The sequence below is a fragment of the Chiloscyllium plagiosum genome, chromosome 25 (assembly GCF_004010195.1).
Source record: "Chiloscyllium plagiosum isolate BGI_BamShark_2017 chromosome 25, ASM401019v2, whole genome shotgun sequence".
Classification (NCBI taxonomy): Eukaryota; Metazoa; Chordata; class Chondrichthyes; order Orectolobiformes; family Hemiscylliidae; genus Chiloscyllium; species Chiloscyllium plagiosum.
Genome location: NC_057734.1, coordinates 42,777,938 through 42,799,176, shown reverse-complemented (window position 1 = coordinate 42,799,176; position 21,239 = coordinate 42,777,938). Strand labels below are relative to the sequence as shown.

The following is a 21,239-nucleotide window of genomic DNA, read 5'->3' as shown; positions in this document are numbered from 1 at the left end:
TTGACAATATTGCATTCGCTTTCTTAATCACGGATTCAACCTGCATGTTTACCTTTAGAGAGTCCTCGACAAGCACTCCCAGTTCCCTTTGTACTTTGGCTTTATGAATTTTCTCACCGTTTAGAAAGTAATCCATGCTTCTGTTCTTTTTTCCAAAGTGCAAGACCTCGCATTTGCTCACATTGAATTCCATCAACCATTCCCTGGACCACTCCTCCAAATTGTCTAGATCTTTCTGCAGCCTCCCCACTTCCTCAGTACTACCTGCCTGTCCACCTAACTTTGTATCATCGGCAAACTTCGCTAGAATGCCCCCAGTCCCTTCATCCAGATCATTAATATATAATGTGAACAGTTGCGGCCCCAACACTGAACCCTGCGGGACTCCGCTTGTCACCAGCTGCCATTCGAAAAAGAACCTTTTATCCCAACTCTCTGCCTTCTGTCAGACAGCCAATCCTCAATTCATACCAGTAGCTCACCTCGACCACCATGGGCCCTCACTTTGCTCAGCAGCCTCCCGTGTGGCACCTTATCAAAGGCCTTTTGGAAGTCTAGGTAGACCACATCCACTGGGTTTCCCTGGTCTAATCTACTTGTCACCTCTTCAAAGAACGCATCTAGATGAGTACATGATTAGGAGAGGTTTAGAGGGATTTGGGCCAAATGCTGCCAAATGGGACTAGATTAGGTTCGGATGACTGCTCGGCATGGACACGTTGGACTGAAGGGTCTGTACATCTCTATGACAAAAGTGCTTCGGGGATTTTTTAAATCTATCTGTTCAGGCATGTTATAATACACTTCTGAAGCAGATGGGACTTGGGCTGATTGTCCTAAGCATGTGACAATTACCACAATTATGTCTCAAATTGCTGCTTTCCTGTATCCTGAAATATTGGCTGCTCTTGTGGTACAGTGGTCGTGTCTCTTTCTCTTAGCCAGGAGGCCTAGGTTCAAGTCCCACCTGCTCCAGGGACATGTGTGAACAGGATGACTTTAAAATCTAGCCCAAAATGTTATCTGTGAAAAGAAAGTGATCTAAATTGCAATTTGAATGAATGAATGAGAACTGTTTCCAGTGTCATCTCAGAGAATCTGTTCCATCGATTGACTGTCACACGGAAATGTGGTTTCAGCAGATCAGTTTTTGAATTTACGTCAAGCACATTCTACTGTTCTGGATGGGGTGAGACAGCTTGTCACATTTAGTCCCTTTAGAATTCCACAAACAACATCTAGGTAACCTCTCAAACACCTGCTTCCCAGTGAGAAGATGCTCAATTTACAAAGTTGCCCTCGATGATCCAATTCTTTAATAATTTTAATTGTTCTCTTTATCCAGTCCACAGCTGCAGCATTCTATTTAGATTACAACCAACTCTATTTGAAGTGTGGTTGCAACAGTGATTGATACTTGACAGAAATTAGTTGTCTCACTAATTCAGCTCTCATTGTTTTTGTTTTCAGTTCATGCCACATCTGATTTGCAGCACTCAATTGTCCCCAACCCTGAATGCATGAATCTGGGCCCCTTGGCCTGACACTATTCTCTGACTCACAGTGTTCCACAGATTATGAAGGTAGATTTTCTGCTGAATTTTAGGCCCCAGGTGTTCTTCTAGCCAAGAAAGTGAGAGAAATTTAACTTTAAAACATCTTAGGAGTTGAAAAGGATGATTGCATTATTAGGGTGGCACGGTAGCTCAGTGGTTAGCACTGCTGCCTCACAGCGCTAGGGACTCAGGTTCAATTCCAGCCTCAGGTGATGGTCTGTATGGAGTTTTGATTCGGAGATGCCGGTGTTGGACTGGGGTGTACAAAGTTAAAAATCACACAACACCAGGTTATTGTCCAACAGGTTTAATTGGAAACTCCGAAAGCTAGTGTGCTTCCAATTAAACCTGTTGGACTATAACCTGGTGTTGTGTGATTTTTAACTTTGTATGGAGTTTGTTCATTCTCCCTGGGTTTCCTCCCACAGTCCAACGATGTGCATGTTAGGTGGATTGGCCATGGGAAATGCAGGATGGGTCTGGGTGGGATGTTCTTCAGAGGGTCGGTATGGACTTAATGGGCTAAATAGTCTGTTTCAGTGCTGTAGGGGAAGCCTTGCCCTTTTTCAAAGAGTTGCAGCAATATCTAATTTGTCCAAAAAGCTCAGCCTCTTAAATTGGTCAAGATAATCAATCAAGTGCAGAGACGGTCAATTTGCAATAATTTCCATTTTCCCCAGTGCAGGATGGAGGTGGAGAGTCATGTTCAAAATGAAACTGCCTTGCAGCCCCTGAAAGACCACTGTGACTATCTGATGGACTCCATTGATGCTCAGCTAAGCCAACTGCAGGTAAATCAGAGACTGAAGGCCCCTCCACTTTGTCGTCATGCCTTATCCGAAACTGCTCTTACAGGTAACGGAGAGTTCTTTCCTAGGTTTAGTCAGACTGGAATGATGATAATTAGACCTTTCAATATAACCTCCATTCAGGATGGTGTGTTTCTTTACCAAACTCATTTCGGGGCCTGCAGTGAGCAGTCAGCATCAAACGTTTCCAGGCCATGTGCAGCCCAAACTGTTCTCTACTGTGAACCAAGAATGTGCTCAGCCAACTTCTCAGGAAGAACCCTCCACTCCCCACTGGTTTGTGAACGTGTTTTGTGTGTGAATTCCCTTGACCAGAACCCAATCTCCAACCCCACCCAACCTACTGGCACAGTATTCCCTCATGGCAATGCTGAAACGACTTAACCTGGAGATTCGAACGGTGGTGATGACTTTGATCCTTTTATGTAGGTGTCCGTATTAACTGACCACAGATGGCCAGCTGCTAGCAGTCTGACGAAGAGAGATCCCTTCAGGAGCACAACAAAACCTTCTGGAAAGACAGGTGAGGATCTTCCCATGTCTCTAACTATGCTGTTAGAGTGACACCTTTGGCTTATTGGCTGGGAAAAAAGCACCCAGTGGTTTTAATACAGTTCTAATATTGGGAATGTTCTTCCGTTACTTAGGGTCAATCAAGTCAGTGGCTGACATGCCTGGGGCAAAGTGTGGACAATATGGGTGGAAGGAAAATGACAGAACTGCATTTATATAGCGTAATATCAGAATTGTTACAGTGCTGAAGGAGGCCATTCAGCCTTTCATGCCAGCTGTCTAAATGAGCATCTTCCTTAGTGTCATTCCCCTGCTTTCTGCCCACAACCCTACATATTGTTCCTTTTCAAATAACCATCTAATTCCCTTCTGAATGCCTCCATGGAGCCTGACTTCATTATACTCTCCAGCAATTCATTTGAGACCCTCTCCACTTATTTACATGAAAACGTTTTTCCTCACATCACTTTTGCTCTTCGACTAATTATTGTTAACTGCGTGTCTTCTCATTCTCAATCCCTTCACAAATGGGAACATGTTCTCTCCATTAGTTCAGCCCCAGACCCCTCACTGTTTTGAATACTTGTATCAGATCTCCTCTCAGCCTTCTCTTTTCCGAGGAAAACAGTCCCAAATTCTCCCATCCATCTTCAAAACTAAAATTCCTCAACCCCGGAACAACCCTTGGGCACCTCTACTACATATTCCTCAGTGCCTTTCACATCCTTCCTAGAATATGGTGCACATAACTGAACGCAATACTCCAGCTGAGGCTGGACTTGTCTAACATCCAGTAGACGCCATCTCCCTGGTACCACACTCATCCCTGGATAATAAGAATAGCTATGTCAGGCTTCTACTTATTGACTTTAGCTTTGCGTTCAACACCATAATTCCAAACAAACCTGTCTCTAAACTCCAAGACTGAGGACTCTGCATCCCACTCTGCAACTGTTTGCTCCACTTCCTGACTGGCAGACTGTAATCTGTAATAATAAATGACAACGCCTCCTCGACGATAATCCTCAACACCACTGTCCCGTGATCAGCCCCCTAATGTACTTCTAATACCCTCACAAATTCAACTCGAACTCCATTTACAATTTTACTGATGACAGTAACCGTAGTAGGTCAGATGTCAAACAGCGGCGAGACAGAGTACAGGAAAGAGATAGAGAGCTTCGTGGCATGGTGTAAAGATGACAAACTCTCCCTCAAATCAGCAAAACAAAGGAGCTGATGATCGACTTCAGGAAGTGGGGTGGAGGACAAGCCCTTCTCGACATCAGTGGTGCTGAGGTGGAGGTGTCGAGAGCTTCAAGTTCCTAGAGTACATATCACCAACGATCTGTCCTGGTCCATCCAGGTGGATGCTACAGTCAAGAAAGCAAATCAACAGCATCTGTCATTCTTGGTTTTAAATCATTGTCTAACGTAGTGTGGTATTCAAGTTAACATAACCTCCCTGCCCTTTGTGCTCTATCGCGCTTTTATTAAAATACCTAGGATACTGTGTGCTGCAATAACCGCTCCCTCAACCTGTCTTACATCCTTAATAACTTATACACATATACTCTCAGGTTCCTCTGCTCTTAGACCCTTTTAAAGTCATACCCTTTAGTTTATTATGTCTCTCCTTGTTCATTTTACCAAAATGTATCACCTCACACCTTTCAACATTAAACTTCAACTGCAATCTCACCAATTTACCTATGTTCCTTTTTAGTTCTACACTAACATCCCTACAGCTTTCAATGCTGCTAGGTTTTGTATCATCTGAAAATCTTAAATTGTGTCCTGTCCATCATGTTTTAGGCCATTAATATATATCAGGAAAAACATGGATCCCAGACTCACTCCTAGGGAACTGCACTACAAACCTTCCCCAGCTCAACAATTATCCATTGACCATTCCTCTTAGTTTCTGTTACTCAGCCAATTTTCTCAGTCAATGTTGTTACTGTCCCTTTGTTCCATGAGCTCTAAATATGCTCACTTTCCACTGGCTCTGGATCAAATGCCTTCTGGAACCTATGTACACCGCATCAACAGTATTGCCCTGATCAACACACTTTACTATAGCACCGCACGCGCGCGCGCGCACACACACACACACACACACAAAATGGTGTGGGCAGCCTGCTCGTAGACCTCCAACATACCCCATCGCCACCATCACTCCTCCACTCAATGTCTCTCTCGGTATATGAGGTACTCCACCAAAGTAACAGAACGGACCGAGATGGACTAGCCTACTCAGTCAGCTTGCTGTTCCAAAGTTGGTGGCTGGTTAGCTGATCAGCTGGTTTGCAATGCAATGAAGTGGGTTTGATTCCCACACCAGCTGAGGTTACCTTGAAGGACTCAATTTCATCCCTCACCTGGGATGGTGACCCCCAGGTTAAGCCACTCCTTCAGTAATGAGGGAGCAGCACTGTGATCTGGTCGGACTGTGGTGATTTTACCTTTACCTGATGTGGTCATCATTGTTTCATGCTGCTCTCTAGCTGTTTCCTTGTTTGTACTTTAAAGGAACTTTGAATACCAGTCAGTCTGGCACTCGATTTACAGGATTGGGTAGTGCCAGTGGTACTGATGCCCTGTCAGACACAGAAGAGCTGACCTCCATGAGACAAGAAGGTAACAGTGCTTCAGGTGGGTAAACGAATTTACATTGAGCAGGAAGGGGTTGTAGAATTTCTAACCCATTTATCACTTAGGTTTGGGCTTTGCTGGCAAGATTAGTATTTATTGCCCAACCCTAGTTACTCTTGGGGAGGTGGTGATTGTTATTTAAGGAAATTAATCTGCAAAATTCCAGTTCAGCCTCAGACAATCATCAGGGAGAGAGACAGCATGGGTGACTTGAAAGTAAATTTATGACAAGGATGAATGATATTGGCTTCAGTCCTCCTGATACTTGGGTGAAGAATGGCCATTTGGGAGAGGGTATCAGAGGAACTCTGAAATCTAGTGAACTCTGTCCATTGTGCGAGGGGGAATGAAAGCGTTGGGGCTCATGTGACCTCCTACTGAACCTGAGTTGACCGTGTTGTTTTCTCACAACTGCAGAATGTGAAGGAGCCTTGAGTCGAAGTGAAGATCAGAATGTTACAGCAATGTTCAATCTAAGTCCAGATTTCAGAAGAAGCCAGTCCAATATAACGTTGACTGAGTTTGCGAGACCAGGAGCAGCGGCAGATGGTGAGTCCAGAAAGGACCAGTATGAGTGGAGAGTGCAACAACTACTGGGGCCACAGCACATGGAGTCCCAACAATATCAGAGTGACACCAACACAGTGGACAGCATTCGGACAGAAGACTTTGCTCTGCGTTTTCATGAGGGTATGGTAGATCCGGCTTTGAACTTCGATGCAGAACCAGACAGTGAACAGAATTCATTCATCAGCAGAAGTGCTTCCTGCAGTGAACGTTCTCTGGAGTATGCCTGCCTTGAATCTAACATCCAACCAGGAAATCTGGCAAGGAAAGTCTGTGGCCATCCTTGGAAGCAGAGACTATTCAGACGGGAAGCGAGCAATACGGAATGTGCTCAACTTGACTGCACAGCCAAGCAAGGTTGCTGTGGAGTTCTTACAGAAACCTCTGCAAGAATTCACCTGGCTCAGAGTCAGACTAGTGCAGAGCAGGATGAGTTTGTTAGAAATGCCACTCCTCGATGTGATCAGGATGGCACGGGAGTTGATGGGCCTGTTAATTCAGTAGCTCAGAGGGTAAATGATGTGCAACAATTTCAGGAGGATTTAGCGCATGCCCTGCAAAGGACCAGGGATCAGGCTGGGACCCTTCGGAGACAACAGGCAAATTCTAAGGCCTTGACCAGAAGAACTGAGAGCGTTGAGTCTTTGGGTGGCAGAATTTCAAAACTCAGCCAATTCAACTTGTCAGAGCAATCACTGCAGCGGAGGACCTTTCCAATCCAGATTGCAAATCCATGCAGGGAATCTAATCGATTGACTGGGAATGGTTTGGAGACCAGCAGCTCCCCAGTATCTGATCTAGGCGTGTTGACCCAAGAGGATCGAGGAACTAATCTTGCGAGTACTGGTATAAAAATGAAGGGGCCACAGAAAAGCCAGGCAGAGAGTCCAGAGAGGCACAGCGGAGGCCATAATCCTGAACTCCAGGGCCTGTCAAAAGAAGGTACTGGTAACTGGAGGCCAATGGAACAGGAGAGCTCAACCCCCAATGACAAGCCTCTGCCGCCCAAACTGGAGGACAACCAGCAAGATGCTGTGACAGTGAATATGAACAGAACCCTCTCACCGTGCCACATGATACCCACTTTGGGCCCTTGCTGTACACAGCCTGTCAGTTCTTCACCTGCACACCTTACAGGCAGTTTCAACTATTCAGGTAAAACAAATACTTCAGGCCAGTGGCATCAAATAACCAGTGCTCCTTCTGCCTTTGAATCTCAGCTTTTGGAGAGTGAAAGTTGCCAGGCCGCTGCAGTCAGTCTGTCTGGATCTGTGCCCTTGTCAATGGGTCACGCCTGGAAAGGGGATTGTGACAGTAAGCTGGTTTCATGTCACGACTCAGACGTTGCACACTCTGCATTCCATCCCAGGAGGAGGGTGCATTTGTCACAGGGCAAGCAGACAGGCGCCATCAATGTTACTGAAGTGAGACGGACACGTGTGCGAAGCAACACAGATGGTGCCCACAGAGAAGAACTGAGACGCCATGGACTGGGCAATTTCAGAGTTAAACCAACTTCACGTAGAACAGGCAAGTTACAAGTTTATTTTAATTCATGGGATGAGGGTATCCCTAGCCAGGCCAACATTTATTGCTGATTCCCTAATTGTCCAGTGTCAACCACATTGCTGTGGGTCTGGAGCCATACATAATGGTAGTTTCCTTCCCTAAGGGACATTAGTGAACCAGATGGATTTTTCCGATGATCTTAATTCCATATGTTTAAAAACAATTGAATTCAAATTTCACAATGTGCCATGGTGGGTTTTGAACCCAGGCCTTGAGGACCTGGCTCTCTGGTTTAACAGTCCAGCAATAATATCACTAGGCCATTCACCTCCCTTTTGTTTTGCAATTACTTGTGCAATGTTCAACATAAAATATTAAACTGTACTGAGTATTTAATCCAGCATTCATTACTCAACCTCTTTCAGTGGTCAGTCACTCTTGGCTGTCCATAACCTCCTTTATGATTCATATTTTCCAATGATTGGGTCCAACTGAGGGAAAATAATGAGGTAACAACATCTTTCTGGACATTACATCAAAGTAACTAGACTTGGGCACAAAATCTAGGCTGACACTCTGGTGCAGGACAAAGCGAGTGCTGTATTGTCCATGCATTGGCAATGTAACGGACCTACAATATATCTTGTAGGGTCAGAACAGGAGTCTGAAATTCCTGAAGAAGGGCTAATGCCCGAAACGTCGATTCTCCTGTTCCCTAGATGCTGCCTGACCTGCTGCGCTTCTCCAGCAACAGATTTCCATCTCTGATCTCCAGCATCTGCAGACCTCACTTTCTCCCCGAGTGCTGTATTGGTCAATGGTTAAAAATCACACATCGGCTTACAGTCCAACAGGTTGATTTGGAAGCACTAGCTTTCGGAGAGCTGCTCCTTCATAAGATCTTAACCTCCACAACCACCTGATGAAGGAGCCGCACTCTGAAAGCTAGAGCTTCCAAATAAACCTGTTGGATTATAACCTGGCGTTGTGTAATTTTTAACTTTGTCCACCCCAGTCCAACACCGGCTCTTCCACATCTTGGTCAATGGTGCTACCTCTAATGAGACACTAAACTGAAACCTCATCTATCCCACTGAAGGGGCTAATAGATCCAGGGGCATCACAATGAAGAACTGGGAAGTTAGTCAGCTATCCTGGCCACTTTTAATCCTTTGACAGACTCTTAAAGTAGCAGATTAGCTGGCCATTATCACATGAATGTCTGTGAGACTGGACTGTGTGCAAATTGGTTGTCACGATTATACCTTAGGTAAAAACAATGACTGCAGATGCTGGAAACCAGATTCTGGATTAGTGGTGCTGGAAGAGCACAGCAGTTCAGGCAGCATCCGAGGAGCAGTAAAATCGATGTTTCGGGCAAAAGCCCTTCATCAGGAATAAAACAGTGACTATTATAAGTTGTAAAATAGTTTGGAATGTCCTGAAATTGCGGAAGGTACCAGATAAATGTATGTTTTTCTTTTACTACTAGGGAGTGCTAAAAACAGCTCTTGTCACGATGCCGATGATGCCTTCCTATCAATTTCAAACTCCTGTTCTGACCCTACAAGATATATTGTAGGTCCATTACATTGCCAATGCATGGACATATAATAAAACTGGGTGTGTCCATCTCTGATTCCCTCAGATGCATGTGAGCATTTGGCCACCAAAACGGAGTCACACTACAGCTGCTGGAAATCAAAAATGAAAACGAGGGCAGTGTTAGAAGTACGCTGAACTGGCACTATTTGTGGAGAGAGGGTGGAACTTACCAATTTTTGATTTACAAAGGATTGTTATTTTGAAACCTTATCTCTGTTCAACTTGCACAAATCCAGCTAGGGTGTTGCTGCCTTTTTCTGGGTTTTGTTTTCAAACGAGGCAGTGACGACCCTGGTTTCTTTGCACAAAGCAGTTACCATTGAGATGGTCTTTGGGAGAGTATACAAACAAGGAACAAGAGAAGGTTTTTTCAAACCTGCCCTGCCATTCAATAAGATTGTGACTGATCTGACTTTAACCTCAACTCCACATTCCTGCAGAATCCTGATCATCCTTCATTCCCCGACCTACTTCTGCCTTATAAATATTTCAAGATTCCACATACAATGCCTTTTGAGAAGGAAATTCCAAAGGCTCACAACTCTCTGAGAGAAAAATCTCTACTTTAAATGGGTGACCCCTAGTTCTGGATTCTCCCACAAGAGGAAACATCCTTTTGAACTCCACCCGGTCAAGTCCCCTCATGATCTTCTGTGTTTCATTTAAGTAACCTCAGACTCTTCTAAACTTCAGAGTGTACAGGCCTGGCCTATCTAGCCTTTCCTTACAAAACAATCAGTTCATTCCAGATGTTAATGTAGTAAACCTGCTCTGAACTGCTTCCAATGTATTAACATCCTTCCGTAACTAGGGTGATCAATACTGAGTCAAAAAGTGTGGTGCTGGAAAAGCACAGCAGGTCAGGTAGCATGCGAGGAGCAGGAGAGTTGACGTTTCAGGCATTAGCCCCGTTCATCAGGAATGCCCTGGTCACCATAGTTATGGAAGGAGGTTAATCTTTCAGTACAATACTCCAGATGTAATTTTTCCAGCGCTCTCTTTAACCAAAGCATAACCTCCTTGTTCTTGCATTCAAATTCCCCTCACAATAAAACATAACATTCTGTTAGCTTTCCTGATTACTTGCTGTACCTGCATACTAGCCTTCTGTGATTCACCCACTAAGACACCCAAATCCCTCTGCATCTCAGATCTCTATAATCTCTCACCATTTAGATAATATGCTTGTTCTTTCTTTCTGTCAAAATTGACAATTTTATAACATTGTCACATTGTACTCCATTTGCCTGATCTTTGCCCACTTATGTAACCTCTCTATACCCCTATGTAAGGTCCTTATGTCCTCTTTGTAACTCACTTTCCTATCTATCTTTGTGTCTACAGCATCTAGCAAAGATGCTTCATCATTTCATCCATAACATTTATATACGTTGTAAAGAGTTGAGGCCCCAGCACCAAACCATGTAACACACCACTCATGACAACCTGCCAGTCTGAAAAAGACCCACTTACTCCTGTTAGGCAGTCAACCTTCTTTTCACCCAATGTGTTACCCCTACAGCACGAGCTGTTATTTTCTGCAATAATCTTTGCTATTGCACTTTATTAAAGGCCTTCTGGAAGTCTAAATACAACACATTAACTGGCTCCCTTTAATCAACACAAGTTACGAGCTCAAAAAAATCAATAAATTAGATAAACGTGATTTTGCTTTGACAAAACCATGTTGGCTCTGCTTGATTACTTTTAACTTTCCCAAGTGCCTTGCTATGATGTCTTTACTAATAACTTGTAACAGTTTCTCTGACAGATGTTAAGATAACTGGCCTGTAGTTTCCTGCTTTCTGACTCCCTAAAGGAGTTACATTCACTATCTTCCAATCTAATGAGACTGTCCCTGAATCAAGGGAGCTTTGGAAAATTAAAACTAACACATTTATCTCACTAGCTACTACGTTTAAAACCCTAAGATGAAATCCATTACAATCTGGGGAATTGCCAATTCACAATTTCAGACATTTGCTCAGTGCTACTTCTCTAGTAATGATACTTTTTGAGTTCCGCCCTCCCTTTCCATTCCTGATCAACAGCTATTTCCAGTATATCTGTCTGCCTGCCATCTCTTCATTCTCCATTACGATTTGCCTAGATCCATTTTCTATAGGACCAACACTTACTTTGTTAACTGATTTTATTAAAATATCTGAAGAAATGTTTCCAATTTGTTTATATATTTTAACTAACTTTCTCATTTTCTAATTTTTTCCTCCTTTATTAATTGGTTAGAAATTATTTGCTAATTTTTTAATGTTCTGTCCAGCTTCTGACCAGCCACCTATCTTTACACAATTAAATGCCTTTGAGTTTGATACCACCTTTGACTTTTTCAGTTAACCATGGATGGCAGGCTCATCCCTTAGAATTTTAGTTAATTCTTGGAATATATCTATTCTGCGCTTTCTAGGATATCCCATTCACCTTTTCCGCTGCATCTATATTCACTTCGCCCTTAAATTGCCAGTTCGTCTTTGCTGACTACTTTCATGCCCCCAATTGGCCCTTGTTTAAATTCAAAGTAGTGGTCATTAACACACACTTCTCTCCCTTAAACTGCATGTAAAATTCAATCATATTATGATGGCTGCAACCCCGAGGCACTTTCACTATGAGTTCAGTAATGAATCCTATCTCATTGCTCAAAACCAGCCTGGTATAGCCTGCTCTCCTGAAAGCATTCAATGAATTCCTCATCTGGACTACTTGTTATAACATTGTTGCTGTCTTATTTTGCAGGAGAGCTTGATGCAAATGTGAGTGGGAGTCATATTATGAAGAAACGCTGCCATTTCCAGAAGGAGCTGGGCAGGTCAGAGAGATACAATGCATAAGGAATGATTTGGAGATGCCGGTGTTGGACTGGGCTGTACAAAGTTAAAAATCACACACCACCAGGTTATAGTCCAACAGGTTTATTTGAAAGCACTAGCTTTCTCCACAACCAGCTGACGAAGGAGCAGCGTGCCGAAAGCTAGTGCTCCCAAATAAACCTGTTGGACTATAACCTGGTGCTGTGTGATTTTTAACTTTGCATATAGAATGACTCCAATCTCATTGAAATATTCAGCCTTCAGTCCTGTAAAGTGAGGATACTGGTGCTTAAAGCACAATACTCTGCACTTTCCATCTTCCATCTGTGGCAAGTGCTATTGTGGAGTATAGTCATTGATTATTGGAATGCAGTTACTGTTGTTAGGATCTCCTTCAATGAACTGTATTCACTGTGACTGACGTGTAGTTATGACGTGTACTTACTGATGAGCTATGCTGCAAGATGGGGACACCGAGTGAACTTTATGCTGTATCATTCTGGGGATTTATGGATTATACAACTTAGAGGCAGCTGTATTGGGCCCATCCCCCTCCCCCGAATGCCCCCGCCCCCCACCATGTATCAAGCCCACATTGCAATGATCCACAAGTGCCTTTATTTCAAAAAGAAGACAAATTTGTGACTATGAAATTTTTTAAAATCACGCTTCTGGATTATTGCCTTTGCCTCATAGCAGAACAAAGAAAGCTTAATGTTTGAGGTTAATCAGGTGTCTCTGTTTTCAAAGCCGGTCAGATCAAAAATGGTTTTGAAAGAGTCTGAATTGTCATTAACAACACAACTATTATATTAATGCCCTTCAGGAAGGGGACTTGTTATCCCTACCTGATGCAAGACTATCAGTCATAGTCCCACATTAGTTGCTTGATTTCGATGGAATGGGTAACAAATGCTTCCTTACTAGAGTCACCCAAATGCTAGGAACAAATAAACTGCAGTAGAATCTACTGACTGTGGGTAGACACACCTAATCCTTAACGTGTGCCTCCCCCCAGAAATCTGGAACAGATTCAAGTTGTTGGATGAAATAACAATTCCAAGTTGTCAATTTGCATCTCAAAATGTAATATCTGCCTTGTCAAAATTCGAACTTCTTCAACACTGACATTCCCTCCCCCAGGAAATAGCAGGGTCTGTGATCTACTCTGCTGTTTATTCCCTTGATCATGTTGTGTTGTCAGAAATTGTCTCAGCTCTTAAATGTGGGTGTAGGGTATTAGCAGGACTTACCAAGTTGGTTTGCACTCAATGGGCTGAATGGTAGCCGTTTGTGCCGTAATGATGGTGAATTGTGTCGGTAGTACTGAGAGAGGATTTTCTGGTTGTTCCAGGCATTCGAGCATCAAGAACCTGACTGTGGATGAAAATGATTTCGAGCAATTCTTCAGGGAGCCAGGCAGCAAGTGGAGGACCAGCAGCCCTTCAAAATGGAGTTCCCAAGTGTCAGACCATACGTGGATCTGGAATAGAGCCCCTGAGATATCCAACTTTTATAGGGTGCTGTACATTTCCTTTTCAAATATACTTCTTCATTCTGTCTCAAGAATGACCACTGTCTATTATAATAATTTATAGATCACTGGCACAGCAGACTGTCTACAGTAAGATTTGATTTTGTCCCTGCAATCCTCCATATTGAAGATTGTAAATTATGGGAGTGTCACAGTGTAAAAGAGTAGATTAAGAAAAATCAGAGTTGAGAAGATCACTGACCAGGGTCACTCCCTCCGACCTTCTGGAAGGCAGTTTCTGAATGGCAATGACAGAAACCTGGAAGTGACACAAATGTGGGAGTGGCACTTGGTCGTCAGGGAGGGTCAAAAACAATGACCTGGGAATGACAGTGAAAGAGCTCTGGGTGTGCCATTGCAAGGTGTTGTGAGTTACAGACTTAGGCTTTAAAAGGAACCTGGAAGAGGCAGAACTGTGAGAGTGAGATTGAGGGATGCACAGAGTTGGATTGGCATGCATTGGACCATGTTGCTGATCTATCACTCCAGTGCCATGCATATTGGCTTTGGGAGATACAAAGAAGGGGAAACTTAAACACAGCCTGGAACAGAGAGGGCCTTATGCTAAGAAGAAATTGGAAACTGGGTAAAGGTTGGAGGCTAGTGTGGCAGTAGACCTCCGAGATTACCCCTTCTGAACTGGTCAGTGACTAGAAAGCAAGCTGTTAGTTCTAAGGCCTCCTCCAGGTTGAAGCAGCTTTAGGGCCACCAACTCAACACAATCTGACTACTTTGAACATGGTAACTTTTTAATTACAAAATGCAATCTGTGAATGTTAATGTTCTTACGTTTTTTTTTGCCCGGGCCCCTGGTAGCAATGTTTAAGATTAATCTTTGGTTGCTAAGCAATTCAGGAAAGTTACAGGTCATTATTTTTCCTGATATTTTAAAGCTTCTTTGTTTCAGGCACATCAAACTATCTATTCATTAGAGGAGAGAAATACTTCAGTAATGTAGTGGCAGTTAGAGATTTTTAGAAACCAATCTCATTAATAACTCCAGATCTCCGATTTGGCTGTCTGCAGTACATTTGGAATCAATGCACCTACTGACTTCCTAATGTATCCTTGAATATCCACAGGTTGGTTCATATAGAAGGAAATAACAAAAAGTGAAGAGATTTCTATATTGTACACAGGAATCACAGAAGTGATATAGCATAGATGGAGGCCATTCAGCCTATCATGCCTGCAGTGGCTCGTTAAATGGGCATCATTTCCTCGTGCTAATCTCCTGTTTTCTCCCCATATCCTTGCACGTTCATTTTCTCCAAATATTTATCCAGTCCTCTCTCAGGAAACATTAAGGTTTTAGCCCAATATGGAAGGAAACAGCACTTGATCTGTTTCTAGATATGAAGCTACAATGTGTGAGGGTCTAACACTGTTCTTGCTAGGTGTTCTCCAGTGTATTTTCTCAGAATGACCACATAGTGATAACATTTTCCAGAGGGGTGAAAGTCCATGTTCATAAACCACAAAGTATCAGGAATAGTTCTTTCCCCTCACTCTCTCATACTTTCTATCCCTGTCCACATTCCTCCCCCCACCCCCATTGTAAGTATTCCACATCAACCTAAATTTGACACCCCAGTCTTATCTATTTCAACAAGACTGCAGTTCCCCTTCCTCAGTTCACTGTCGAAGACAGAGCCAAGCCAAAGTGGGGACCATGTGTTAAGTCTTCAACCGACCTTTCCAATTCCGGTACACACAAAAAGGCTGTGCACTCAAACTGATTGGTGACCTGTGGACAGCTCCATCTGCATTGTCCTTTCAGACCACTTTAACAGAATCTATCACTGGTGTAAAAGTGCTGATCTTGCCCAGTTAGCTGTAACAGAATGGTGAAAACGAAATGAATCATGAGACGAGTTGCATTGACTGAGCAAGGTATGCCCCATCGCTACTGCATACAGGGAGGTCAGACATTAATGGTGGTCACTCCTTTGTCTTCTGATTCCAGCAAGCCATCCAGTCCTCGAAGGAAACAGTGGAGAAAGGTCAACAGGATTCAGTGACCCTGGAATCCCGACAGCGTGAGACACAGAACAAGGTCCCCAAGACCAGGTGAGATCATGTTGCGTGCAAGCTGACAAAAACGTAAAGAGACACCATCATCTTTATGGGGGTGGTGTGCGGTGATGATTTTTGTCCGTGCCCCTTTCTCTCACGGATAACGGAGACTGAGTTTATTCTTGAAGAAGACCTGAAGCCCTCATCTATAGGCAGTGAAGGTTCTCGTTATAAAGGGGTGACTTTACCCTGTGTTTAATGCACCAAACCAGGAACCTGACCTGACCTGACTAGATGACAATCACGCGTGGGATTCAAAAGATATCTACATGTTGTTAAAGTTCATTGGCAGCTGACCAACCGCCAAGGTACAAATCCCTTCTCATTCCCAGACTCACTTTCCACTAGCTCTCCATTCTCTGCCCCAGTCATTTTGAACAAAGATTCTTTGGTGGGGGCACTTGATGGATAGAATGATGGAAGTCGTGGAATCAGACTGCTGAGAAGGAGCAGCAGATGCAGGACGTGACTACTGTCATTCTGATCCCCCCCCATCAAACACGATGCTCATTGTAGTTAGGGATACGGAGCTATCACATACCCATAGTCTCCACATGGCTGTCTCTTCTGTTCCCTGATCTGTACCGGAACCTCAGTGGAGTGAATATTACCAAAAAGCGTGGTGACATTTTGGTCTGTCTAAATACAGGATCTGCAAGGGAGCACATCACAAGAAAGACATAGCACCTAACACAACCACAAGATGGTATTGTGGTTTACTACCAGGGAAGCACTTTAGAAATATTGTGAGTCTGTGAGTATGGAGTCAGTGTGTGCACAGCAAGCACCCACACCCAGCAACGTGATACTAACCAGGTCATCTGCATTTAGGTAATGTAGATTGAGGGATAAGATTTAACCAAGATCCAGCTGGAGAGCTGTCTAGATCTTCTTCCAAAATAATACCATGATCCTTTGTGATTTCCCTGAGGGGGAAGATAGGACTTCTATTTAAAGTCTCATCTGAAAGGTTAAACCTCTTACTGACTGTGGAGAGTCAGGTTTGATTTTATCCCAAAAATCTTTGGACTGGCTCTTGAACCAACAACTTTCAGAGTCAGAGGCAAGAGTTCTGTCTATTGAGTCCAAGCATCAGCCATTAGCCTAAACAGTGGTGCAGTCTCTGTGGAGACTATGTTGTTATTTGTTATTCGGTCTGCCTTGAGATTTCTATTTTCTCTGAAATGGATGATTTGAGTTCTTGAGAAAGGATGGAGATCAGAGCTGATAATTCTGGGGCAGCATAGTGCTGTGATGTTAGCTTTCAATCAGAAACATTGCACCCAGCCTCTCTGCTTGTCTGTCTGTTTCTCTCTGTCTCTCTCGGTACCTCAGCATGGAGCTCGCTATGCCAGCATTTCAGCGAGATGGCTGTCTGCAGGAATTGCAAGATCTCGAGATGGAACTTGACTTAAAGCAACACAGCGAACTGAGACAGAGGAATGCACAGGTGAGGAGGATGTGGAAAGAGGTGCTTGACCTTCAGAAAATCTCTGTTTCCTGAACACCGCATACAGATTCTGACATATAAAACACACTGTACCTCTGTTGACATTCCACAAAAGATAAAATTTGCCTTATAGAATTTCACTACACACAGGAGACTGTCGATGCCAGCGCTCTCAAAAACCTGTCCATTTTTATAATTGCCTCCTTCTTTCCTCAGTCTGTTTTGGAGATTTTCACTTTTAAATAATTATCCTCTCGCCTTTGTAAAGTTTTGTTTTGGATTCTGTACCCATCACTGTTTCTGACAGAGCATTCATATCTGAACACTTGATAAACTTGCCTTCTGTCTTGCTGTTGATCATCATTATTTCTTTTAGTTACAAACTCTGTACCAGTGTAAGCAATTTTTACCTACTTTCTTTCATCAAAGCAGATAACATTTGGTATATCTTCACCAGGTCTCTTCATCTTCTCTGATATGATTAAAAGAGCCCTGGTCGCTATCTCTCTCTCTCTCCTCATAACTAAAATCTATTATCCTTCAGGTGATCTCAGGAAACATCTGCTGGGTTGTCTATACAACCTTGACATCCTTCGTAAAGTTAATTAGAATCCAGCATTAGTCTAACTTTGAGATTTTAACATTCTCGGAAGGAGGTGTTACTAAGTGGCAGTATTCAACTCTGCCCTGATCAGAATGGGGCTCGACATAGAACATAGAACAGTACAGCACAGTACAGGCCCTTCGGCTCTCGATGTTGTGCTGACCTTTTATCCTACTCTAAGATCAGACTAACTCACATACCCTTCATTGGACTATCTTCCATGTGCCTATCCAAGAGTCACTTAAGTTTCCCAATGTATCTGACCGTACTCCCACCGTTGGCATGCATTCCACGCACCCACCACTCTCTGTGTAAAGAACCTACCTCTGATATCTCCCCTAAACCTTCCACTAATCACCTTAAAATTATGCCCCCATGTGATAGCCATTTTTGCCCTGGGGAAACATTCTCTGGTTATTCACTCTATCTATGCCTCTCATCATCTTGTACACCTCTATCAAATCACCTCTCATCATTCCTCGCTCCAGTGAGAAAAGCCCTAGCCCTCTCAATGTTTCTTCATAAGATACACCCTCCAGTCCAGGCAACATCCTGGTAAATTTCCTCTGCGCCCTCTCTAGACCTTCCACATCCTTCCTATGATGAGGTGACCAGAACTGAACACAATATTGCAAATATGGTCTAACCAGGGCTATACAGAGCTGCAGCATAACCTCACGGCTCTTAAACTCAATCCCCCTGCTAATGAAAGCCAACCCACCAAACATCTTCTTAACAACCCTATCAACTTGGGTGGCAACTTTGAGGGATCTATGGCATGGACCCCAAGGTCCTGCTGTTCCTCCACACTGCCAAGAATCTTGCCTTTAACCCTGTATTCTGCATTCAAATTCGACCTTCCAAAGTGAATCACTTCACACTTTTCCAGGTTGAACTCCATCTGCCATTTATCAACCCAATTCTGCATCCTGTCAATGTTCCGTTGCAACCTTCACCAACCCTCCACACTATCCACAACTCCACTAACCTTCGTGTCATTGGCAAACTTACTAGACCACGCTTCCAGTTTCTCATCCAAGTCATTTATAAAAATCACAAAGAGCAGAGGTCCCAGAACTGATCCCTGCGGAACACAACTGGTCACCAGGCTCTAGGCTGAATGCTTTCCATCCACCACCACCCTCTGTCTTCTATGCTCCAGCCAATTCCATATCCAGACAGCCATTTCCCTGTATCCCATACCTCCTTACTTTCTGAATGCACCTACCATGGGGAACCTTATCAAACGCTTTGCTAAAATCCATGTACACCAGATCCACTGCTCTATCTTCATCAATATGTTTTGTCACATCCACAAATAATTCAATAAGTTTTGTGAGGCATGACCTGCTCCTCACAAAGCCATGCTGACTATTTCAAATCAAACTATGGTTTTCTAAGTAATCATAAATCCTGTCTCTCAGAATCCTCTTCAATACTTATCCGTCACAGATGTGTGACTGACTGGTCTGTAATTCCCAGGGTTATCCCTATTCCCTTTCTTGAACAAGGGCATAACATTTGCCACCCTCCCATCTGGCTGAGGGGATTTATCTATCCTTATGATTTTCAAAGTTTTTAGCACATCCTTCTTCTTAGCATAACAGTCTGTTTCAGTCTGTCCTCAAAAACGTCAAGGTCCCTCACAGTAGTGAATACTGAAGCAAAGTATTTATTAAGGCCCTTCCCTACCTCCTCTGACTCCAGGCACGAGTTCCCTCCACTATCCCTGATCACGCCCCCCACCCTCACTCTGGCCATCCTCTTGTTCCTCACGTAAGTATAGAATGCCTTAGGGTTTTCCTTAATCTATCCACTAAAGCTTTTCTATGCCCCTTTCTAATTCTCCTAAGTCCATTCTTCAGTTCCTTCCTGGCTACCTTGTAACCCTCTGAAGCCCTGTCTGATCCTTGATTTCACAACCTTAAGTAAGCTTCCTTCTTCCTCTTGACTAGATGTTCCACATCCCTTGTCACCCAAGGTTCTTTCAACCTACCATCTCTTCCTTGCCTCAGTGGGACAAACCTGTCCAGTACTGTCAGCAAGTTCTCCCTAAACAACTTCCACGTCGTGCATTTCCTTGAGAACATCTGTTCCTAATGTAGGTGCCCCAGTTCCTGCCTAATAGTATTGTAATTCCCCCTCCCACAATTAAATACTTTCCCACACCATCTGTTCCAATTCCTCTCCATGAGTATAGTAAAGGTCAGAGAGTTGTGATCACTATCACCGCAATGCTCTCCCACCGATAGATCTGACACCTGGAATGGTTCGTTGCCAAACACCAAATCCAATATGGCCTCCCCTCTAGTCGACCTATCTACATATTGAGTCAGGAACCTTTCCTGGACACACATGACAAAAACTGATCCATCCAAACTAGTTGCACTAACGAAGTTCCAATCAACATTAGGGAAGTTTAAGTCACCCATGACAACAACCCTGTTACTTCTCCCTTCTCCAAAATCTGCCTCCCAATCTGCTCCTCCACGTCTCTGTTGCTGTTGGGTGGGGGGGGGGGGGTGTCTGTAGAAACCTCCCAGTAAAGTGACTGCTCCTTTCCTGTTTCTGATTTCCACCCATACTGACTCTGTTAATAAACCCTCCTCGACGAGCTCCCTTTCTGCAGCTGTGATACTATCCCTGATTAACAATGCCACTCCCCCGCCTCCTTTACCTCCCCCTCCCCCCAAGTCCTTTTGAAACATCTAAATCTTGGAACATCCAACAACCATTCCTGCCCCCGTGATACCCAAGTCTCCATAATGGCCACAACATCATAGTTCCAAGTACTGATCCATGTTCTAAAATCATCACCCTTATTCCTGATACTTATTTCAAAGATTTTAATAGATCAGTATTGACAGTTTGGGGTCACCGAACAATCGTTTTGGGGTGACAGATATTTGGAGCAAGAGACATAATTCCATTATTAGGGTTGCTGATTTTTAGCTGTCCAATAGGGAAGGAGTCGAGAGCCTCTGGATTGTTCTGTGCTGTTAGAATGAACAGTGGAAGAAGTTCTAGGAATTAGCAAGCAGCTAACTGTTAGAGTCAGGACTCCAAAGCAGCACTGAGGAACCAAGAGAATGAAAAGATAACTGGTTCTGTGGTGGTGGGGGGAGGCTGTGAGGGGCTCAGAAGAAACCTACAAGCATTAACACTCCAATGCTACAGAGAGTAGAAGTTGAAAAGCCACAAACAGCATTTCCTTAATGCAACTGAGCAAGTTAGAGCTCAGTGAAAACCCCATGGCAATTTTTAGCTTGTAAAGTTAGCTGCTGAAGAGCTGGAGTTATGAGCTACTGCTTTCAGAATCCAAGAGGAACACAGGTGCTCTGCTGCTCTGCCAGTGAGTCATTCCCAGGACAGGAGCAATTGCTGAGGTAGCCCATTCCAGAACATCTCTTTGGATGGAGTTTCAAGGCCAGATCAGCAAAAGTTAGGAATCGTAATTCCTTGTTAAATTTAATGAGATTTTGAGAATCTGTCGTGTCTTTAATTTCTGGGTGGAGTAGGGAGTAATCTGTGGG

At 43.7% G+C, this 21,239-nt stretch overlaps 1 protein-coding gene across 1 annotated transcript in view; it reads left to right on the top strand.

The window, feature by feature from the left end:
* The window catches only part of si:ch211-102c2.8, a 122,711-nt gene that overhangs the window by 70,551 nt on the left and 30,921 nt on the right, over nucleotides 1-21,239 (top strand). The window contains exons 2-9 of the mRNA XM_043715994.1: nucleotides 2,237-2,347; nucleotides 2,795-2,888; nucleotides 5,411-5,533; nucleotides 5,951-7,630; nucleotides 11,969-12,041; nucleotides 13,397-13,562; nucleotides 15,543-15,646; nucleotides 16,988-17,102. Coding sequence (XP_043571929.1) covers nucleotides 2,237-2,347; nucleotides 2,795-2,888; nucleotides 5,411-5,533; nucleotides 5,951-7,630; nucleotides 11,969-12,041; nucleotides 13,397-13,562; nucleotides 15,543-15,646; nucleotides 16,988-17,102 — 2,466 coding nt within the window. The remainder of the gene's footprint in view (nucleotides 1-2,236; nucleotides 2,348-2,794; nucleotides 2,889-5,410; nucleotides 5,534-5,950; nucleotides 7,631-11,968; nucleotides 12,042-13,396; nucleotides 13,563-15,542; nucleotides 15,647-16,987; nucleotides 17,103-21,239) is intronic.